The sequence below is a fragment of the Setaria viridis genome, chromosome 4 (genome assembly GCF_005286985.2).
Source record: "Setaria viridis chromosome 4, Setaria_viridis_v4.0, whole genome shotgun sequence".
NCBI lineage: Eukaryota > Viridiplantae > Streptophyta > Magnoliopsida > Poales > Poaceae > Setaria > Setaria viridis.
Window position 1 is genome coordinate 22,720,118 of NC_048266.2, and position 8,343 is coordinate 22,728,460.

Sequence of the window (8,343 nt, forward strand, 5' to 3'; positions counted from 1 at the left end):
GGTTAGATAAACAAAGGCAACAAGAAAACAGGTGAAGAAATAAAAACCCTACAGCTACTAGGATGTAGCTACTTCAAGGCGCTCACTCTCAACCCGTTACACAAGCTCTTACCAATTCTTACCTTGCTCAACAGGGGGGACGGCTACCAACAAGTCTGCAATCGTGGAATGAAGTGTATCGGTGCCGCAACAACAGGACCTGTCAAGTTGTAGTCAAAATATATGGAGCTATAGGTGGGCTGAAGCAAGGAAGTATTAGCACCACGTTAGTCATAAAAGAAAGCTGAATAATCGTTCAATAGTGGTACTGTGCTGGTCCTAGCCTAGACCATGCTAGAGACGTGATCCTGGACACAAGGGAAGTCACAACACACCACCAAAAAATAATAGAGAAGCACAACAAACAGCCCCTTTTCTTCCTTTTTTTTCTTTCTTTTCTTCTTTTTTCTTCTGTATTTTTTCTTCTTTTTTTTCAGGGGATCCTCAAATCTAATTATAGGAACAAAAGGACTTCACAAGAGTCACACACCACACAAACTTTTTCCGAAAGGATAGGAATCAGATTCGAACTCAAGATAGCAACAAGGCAGCTGTCAATTCGGACTCCAAACTGATTCCAACTCGAACTCAGCACCACGTTGGATTTGGTCTTAAACAAAATCAGAGTCCTAGTCAAACTTGAACATAAGGATGTATTCAGATCCAACCAATAGAAGGTTTTATATGGTAGCACACGGCTGTGACCAGAACGTGATAAGAACTCGAAACTCTAAAGGACTAAAACTAAGACTAGGAACACGACACAACCGATGCAATCGAAAACTCAATAGCCCTAACTAAGCAGTGCTAGCAAAGGCTCAAAGGGTTTATAGGATTGCGGGTAAACTAATCTACTAATTTTTTTGGCTTTTTTTTTGACTATGGAAAAGTAAAACAGCGAAGGATTGGAAGTCTCTCATCCGATAAACCTTGCTCTGATAACCAACTGATATTAACCTGCTACGGTTGATTCCCGATCTTTCAATGAGAGGCATGGGATAACTCGATTGGTCAATGGAGACGACGTTCACAGCCCGACTACAACCTTCCAAGCTGCGCCTTAGCAACCGATACACCACCTCCAATGGCTACCGCGATCTTGTGGAGCGCGTCACCCGACCACTAGCAAGAACAAGTATAACAAGTACTGAATTTACTAGATGAAGATGAAAGTTTCCAACTCAATCTCAATAAGGTGGGGTTCCGAAGACAGGAAGACGAGCGGCTGATCCAGCATGCGTGCTTACAAGCAAGTAGCGAGAGCTAAACTTGATCTAAACAAAACTCAATCTATTTGTGGTGGCTCTAATCCTTATTAATGCCTAGGAGGATGACCAGGAGGGTGTTGGGGTCGTGCTCCAACCCTAGGACATGTCCCTAATGGACCCAACTTGATACACAACCCATTGGACCAAAATAAGGTGACACAGCACCAGAAAACCTATCGGTAGTAAATTAGTTATTGCGACCGCCTCAGACCAGATATAGACTTTAGTCCAGATTCATATGAAAATAGACTTCATAACGAATCCGTGAAGTACTTGAACGCCCCAATCCGAGTCCGTATGCGACCGTGGTGACCACCACAATTTGGTACTGTACTGGAGTCCGAATCCAGCCTGCGCGAGTCCTTTTCCCTTTCGGACTTCTCCATGGTTCCTAACCAAAACAAGAGTTCACACGTCTCCATGGTCTAAATAGGATGGACAGGAACTCAAGAGTGAACTTACTTGATGATTAAGTTGATGAGCACGGGCGCGAGTAATGGGACCAGAAACTGGTACTTGTGTAGGTGTGGATGTATCGTTGGTGTTGATGTCCTCATCACATACTATGGAAGATTCCTCTAGTGAAGATGAAACTATGGAGTTCATAATGCACTGTCGTAAGAGGAATCGGAAGTTCGTCGGTTTGCTGTTAATGTTCGGCATGTACTATGAATCTTACATACACAAAGCTCCAAGGAGGGTTGCAACTGTGATGAGCATTGAATGGGTAAATGAAACACTGTCAAGTACGACCTCTTGCTATAACATGTTTAGGATGAGTTGCCCATTATTTCATCAACTGCATAATTTATTGGTTGACTCATATGATTTGAGGGCAACTAGAGATATGTCAACAATGGAGGCTTTAGGAATGTTCCTGTGGATAATTGGTGCACCGCAGTCACTTAGACAAGTTGAGGATCGATTTGTGAGGTCATTGGAAACAATAAGCCGTACGTTCGACAAAGTGTTATGCAGTGTTCTTAAGCTAGCAGTAGATAATATTAGGCCATTGGACCCTGAATTTAAGATGGTGCACCAAAGATTACAAAACCCTCGGTTTGCTCCATACTTCAACAACTGCATAGGAGCTATAGATGGCACACATGTACCAGTTGTGGTGCCAAGTGATAAGGTGGTTCAGCATACAGGGAGACATGAATATACCACACAGAATGTGCTAGCTATTTGTGACTTCGACATGAGGTTTACATTTGTTGTTAGTGGATAGTTTGGATCGGTCCATGATATGAGAGTGTTAAGTGATGCCATAAAAAAATATGGTGACAAGTTTCCACATCCTCCTACAGGTACACTAGTTTCTATATGATACTCTCTACATTTGTACATACATGTTGTCTAGTTCATTGACCTAACAAGTTTGTCTTCATTTGTAGGCAAGTTTTACCTAGTAGACTCGGAGTATCCTAACCGTATTGGTTACCTAGCACCTTACGAGGGTATGAAGTACCATCTACCGGAGTTTCGTAATGGTCCAATGTCCAAAGGTATGAAAGAGACCTTTAATTATGCGCATTCATCCCTTAGAAATTATCAAGAGGTCCTTTGGAGTTTTGAAAATGAAGTGGCGGATACTGTTAGGTATACCAAGTTTTCCAATGCACAAGCAAAGCAAAATTATTGTAGCATGCATGGAAATTCACAATTTCATTCGAGATAATGGTATTGCCGATAGGGAATTTGATTTGTGTGATCGTGATGAAAATTTTATTCCAATGGTTGCAACATTAAACTGTGGAGGATATGGGACGAGTACCCGAGGAGATGAAGATAGAAACATGAATGCATTCCGAGATGAAATAGCTCATACCTTGTACAATAGGTCGTAAACTATTAATTTCAATGTTATAAGGATAATGTACTTTTTATTTCATTTCGTGGTTATTGGACAGCAAGCAGCATGCGAGCAGTGCTGCATGCATGCGAGCGCAAGCAGAGCGTGCATGCGAGCACATGCAAGCACAGAGGGGCCACGGGTGCATGCATGCAATCGCGGGAGGGAGGGGCTGCGCAAACTGCAAACATGCAGGAGGGGTAGCGCGGGAGGAGGGAAGGAGGGCAGATGAGTCATTTTGCTCATTAGTGTTAAAGTTTAGTCCTCCACCCAAACACCCCATTTGCTAAACTTTAGCCCCTTCATTTGAGTGGGCTAAACTTTAACCCCTCCCTCCCAAACAAGACCTTCTTTTTTTTTTGTTTCCATGAATGGTTTCAGCTGAATGTTGTTCTTGACCATACCATATGTTGCTTCAAGAAACATGCACACACGACGAAGGAAAATGTTAAGGAAAACTTTCAGATTATTGCTGCTGATCTTCCAATATTGTTTATTATTTAACAGTGGATGAATGATAGTGCATGATCACAATTTAAAGGTATTATGGTTACAAACTTACAATGCTCAGAGCAGCAATCATATACATGGGACTGGTACATACTTGAACTACCAGCTGGATGCAACCTTCTGAAGCTCACCAGCACAACTGGGAATATGTGCATCACGGACCCTTCAAGTATAGCGAAAGTCCAGATAACTTCCTAAACTATGTTTCGGTTCAATTTACCCTAAACTATACTATTTTGTTTAACTTACACCACAATGCAATTTGTCATTTTTGTTTCTTCATACACAATTTGAATTTTTATTTGAGACATTGCAGGGTGGTAGTGGACATCATAATCTATGTTAAAGATAATTTATGAATTTTTCATCATTAGTTTTTATATAATTTTGTATCTTAAGGATAAATTTTATTATTAAATATCCTACCCTATCAAAATAATGATAAAAAATTCGTAATATACCTTTTAACATGTCTTATGATGTCTGCTATCATCTTGAAAAATTTGAACTTAAGACTCCACTTATGCATGGAGAAAAAAAAGATAAATTATGCATGGTAGAAGATGTCAAGGAGTATACATTCAAATTTAGATGGATTTTTTATGCACATTTAGAGGTGCATCCGCAGGCTGGGAGCAGGGTAGCACCCTAACCCGCAGAAGCACGTGAACCTTTCTCCCGTTTCTGCATCTATACCTCTTATATCTACTTAATGAATTGCCATAGATATGGGCACGCAGGAGGGCATATCTGGTGCTCCTGGGCCTTCTGGTGCTCCCGTGCACCCGACGGATGCACACTGTCGGATACATCGCGAACGCACCAGATGCACCAAGTGATGGAGTTAATGTTGGACCATGGGCACAATTTGCTGAAAGTGCAGGGGCCAAATGTAAAAGTGTTTCACCAGCCGGGTGCACGGGAGCACCGGATCTGCTCTCCGGCGCAGTAGTGCTAACCTGTTATGACTTTGGATAAGGGGTGGTTGGATACCCCACTAAAGTTTAGCACCTATCACATTGGATGTTTGAATGCTAATTAGGAGTATTAAATATAGACTAATTACAAAACTAATTGCACAGATGGAGTCTAATTCGCGAGACGAATCTATTAAGCCTAATTAGTCTATGATTTGATAATGTGGTGCTACAGTAACCATTTGCTGATGATGGATTAATTAGGTTTAATAGATTCGTATCATTAGTTTTATAATTAGCTCATATTTAGTTCTCTTAATTAAGATCCGAACATCTGATGTGACACTGCTAAATTTAGCACCTAGTATCCAAACACCCCCTAAATTTCTTCCCTACAATGGTTCCAGCCCTCCTACACTTTTTGGTTCCACAGATGAATTGTGTGATTTAGTATGATTTGACTCTGGTTACTAGTTCAATGCTTGGGTCCTGACTTCTTATGACAATTGATTGTTGCGTGTCTACATGAAAACTGAATGTGTTAACTATAACAGATACTTGTTTCATCATTTTGCTTCCTGTACTTCATAATTTTTTTTCTTTCTGTACAGCAGTCAGTGGTCAAGCACATAATATCACTTCAAGATGTAGGGATGGGACAAGAACATCACCAGCAATTTGGGAAGCCCTACGGGTTACATATACAGCTAAATCTCTGCATGTTTCACAATTTCTTGTGTGGAGACCACGTTAATTTTCTGCTGTCTGGCAGAACGTTATGATGCATATTCATCTAAGGTATGTACAGTTACATTATATCTTTATTTTTTCCATTAATTTCACTGTGCGAAGGGATACTTGTGCCCCCAAGGTGTGATGGATTGCTAGTAGATTTATCTCTTTTTTCTTTCTGGGAAAGGCTCCGTTAAGTAAATGGCAAAATTCTTTGGCAAACTGCCATACCTTTGGTACAAATATGAAGTTGCAAAGTGATCATAAAGTGTCTGTTGAGAGTACTTTGATGGCAAATTTCTACGACAAACTTCATACCTTTGGTACGAAAATAGTACTAAGTTACAAAGAAATCATACTCAGTTGTCATTTATACTAGAGAAAGGATCCAAGCTAAAGACATAAATAAAACAATGGTACACAGAATTAGAGCAAAGAAAAAAGGGTGAAGTGATCCCTGCAGGATGGATAATTATTTTTGAACTGGAGAAAGAAAAGTAGGAATATATATAAAGCTACTTCACAGTTTCTCAGGCAATGCAGTCCAGACCCAGGCATCCAATCCACATACTCCAGACCACCTTCCTCATCTGAAAGTTCAACAGATAGTCTTTGTAAGACGAGCTAATGGGGTAAAGTTGAGTATTATATTGTTTAATTTTGATGCAATCAATCCAGTTTCAATTAACAGAGTCACACAAATAATTTACAGATTAACAAGTCCATGCCTCCCATTGTGTAAAGACATTAATAAATTAATCTTCGATTCTGAAGGGAATGTTTCATAAACCGATAATTTTTTTTCTTGGTGGATATTAATTACAGCATGCAATTCACTATGCCTAATGGAGTCTTTTATCGAATATGAGTGCTCAAGAGAGATACTTCGTAATTAGACTACATATATCATTTTAGCACCGGTCCAGCGTATACTTTGTCCATGCAGACAAGAGACACCAACATAATAAATGAAGAAATAAATTAAGCATGCTGCATGCAGGGAATCACAACTCTGAGCCCATGAGAATTAACTGGAAAGAAAGAATATAAGAAACAATTGTGCAAACAATTATTTCATAAAATAATATTTGGGACAAATAGCTTTATTTATTGTGTTTCTATATATTGTTCTGACCTTTTTAGGTTTTCGGTACAGCAGCGGTTGAGGTACCTTGTACAGGTCCTCATCCACAGGCTTACTAACAACCTTACGCTTCATTGGGTATGCTCCAACCTCAGCTTGCACGCCGCCGTCCTGCAGCTCGTCGGCACTGCAGTGCTTCTCTGCTTCTCTCCTTATCACCTGATGCACCAGTTTAAAAAACAATACCAAATGAATCAGTGGCCTCCTAGCTATCGAGTTAAAACATTAGTGGACTATCAGGACTAATGAAGTTATTACGTTATTATGCAGAACTACCGGACGAGTTTTTGCTCGGCCTACGTACACACATACCTTGATCTGGGCTGGCTTGCGTTGAAAAGAGGGGGTCCTGAACAAGACAAGCGGTTCCCCGCAGGCCACACCCTTCTCGACGGCCGCAACAACGCCGTCGCCGCGGCGGTTCCAGCGCTTCGTCAGCCTTGCCTGCATGGCGGAGTCGAAGTACTGCGTGATGGAGAGGTCGTTGCAGTAGTTCCACACCCCAAACGCCGGGATCTGGCAACCCATCATCCTCTGGCCCGGTATGGACAAACAACAACATACCCGCAGTCAGACACAGACAGAAGCCAAGAATTCTAGCAGAAACAAACGACAATTCATATGGTTACGTTCTTCCTCATGCATGTATATTCTTGTTTGGACTCACCTCTATCTCCATATCGTCGGAGCTGCAGGCTGCAGCTTATTTTCTCTGCCGAGCAGATCCAAGAGGAACGGATGAGCTGGTCAGGACATACAACAAAATTGAGGAGATAGTGTGTAGCGCAGAAAGGGCGGTGGTGCAGCGTGCAGATTTATATGGACGAGCATTTTGTCGTGGCGGTGGCAGTGCACGCAGCGGGAGCGTCCGCCATTGATGGCACGTAAACGGCAGGGAGCAAAAGGCTGGACAGCATGCAGAAGGAAAAGCAAAAGGTTCACTGCACGCAGATCTGCTGAGTAATATGGGTGCGTATAACGTATCCAGCGCCGCAGAGGGGAAGTAATGCAAAGTGTAATTAAGGGCATGCATAGGGCGGACAGTTTTTCAAATATTCTCTAGATTTTTTTTTTGAAACACGTCGTGTATGATATTATATACACGCATGGATTAATGCCCTCTCAGAAATGCCCGCGCGTTAATATGGGTCCTTACTTTGCTCACGTTATTATTCGCTTGTTCCTAATATATTGGCTTCACTTCACACTATGTTGGTGCATTGTCCCAGTATACTAGTAGAAGATATTTGTGGGTGGCTTGATGCCATCTGTTTATTATGTGGGACCCACACATGAAAATAATAAATCACAGCTTAACATCTGCTCTATCCATTCATTCGATTTCCCAGCCAGTCGCTGCCTCTTCATCTATCGGTACCACCCACATCTTGCCCCATCCTCGCCATCGCCCAGGCGCTGTGCATCTTGCCACCCTCGCCGTCACCTAGGCAAGTGCTCGTCCTCCCCATGCCTAGCCTCATTCCCGCTTCGAGTGCTAGGCCACAGCACCTCTAGCCACCATGAGCAAGAGTGCATTCTCCTCTTCTTCTCATTTCCATCCACCTCCCTCTATAATCCACTCCAAATCTTTCCAATTGCAAAATCGAGCCCCCAATTGCTAGATGTGGAGGTCTTAGTTCCGGATCTGAAGGGGATGGACGTCATTGAGAGGGGGGTGTGAGGTCCTAACCTCCACCCCTCTGTTTGCGTTGCCTGCCGACTGCCGCTGGCATGATGCCCTCGATGGAACATGGCTCTACTTGATTGACTGCAAGGACGCATTCGGCTCCTTATTTCCTTTCCTCCTCCTCCTCTCTCCTTCACCCCTTAGGTCCAGGTGGCGGGTAGGGCGTGCAGCCCGCTAGGGCAAGTGGTAGT

The 8,343-nt window shown here is 42.3% G+C and overlaps 1 protein-coding gene across 2 annotated transcripts; it reads right to left on the bottom strand.

Annotated features, from left to right (window-relative positions):
* Positions 1-5,606: 5,606 nt before the first annotated feature.
* On the bottom strand, positions 5,607-7,410 carry LOC117851914 (uncharacterized). Of its 2 annotated transcripts, none has more exons than XM_034733825.2 (4): positions 7,133-7,410; positions 6,778-6,999; positions 6,493-6,624; positions 5,607-5,911 (listed from the first exon to the last, which is right to left on the bottom strand). In XM_034733825.2, the coding sequence occupies exons 1-4, from the start codon at positions 7,142-7,144 to the stop codon at positions 5,852-5,854; spliced, it is 426 nt and encodes a 141-aa protein (XP_034589716.1). In that variant the 5' UTR covers positions 7,145-7,410; the 3' UTR covers positions 5,607-5,851. The 2 variants fall into 2 exon arrangements, with proteins under 2 accessions (XP_034589716.1, XP_034589715.1); XM_034733824.2 differs by having other exon boundaries at positions 6,457-6,624; positions 7,133-7,319.
* Between the last annotated feature and the right edge of the window lie 933 nt (positions 7,411-8,343).

What these genes read in the sequence shown, in the direction of transcription:
- LOC117851914 (XM_034733824.2), bottom strand. An exon ending in GCAAGCCAGCCCAGATCAAG is followed by an intron (nt 6,625 to 6,777) that starts GTATGTGTGTAC and finishes CTGGTGCATCAG; the next exon opens with GTGATAAGGAGAGAAGCAGA. An exon ending in TGTACCGAAAACCTAAAAAG is followed by an intron (nt 5,912 to 6,456) that starts GTCAGAACAATA and finishes TTGAACTTTCAG; the next exon opens with ATGAGGAAGGTGGTCTGGAG.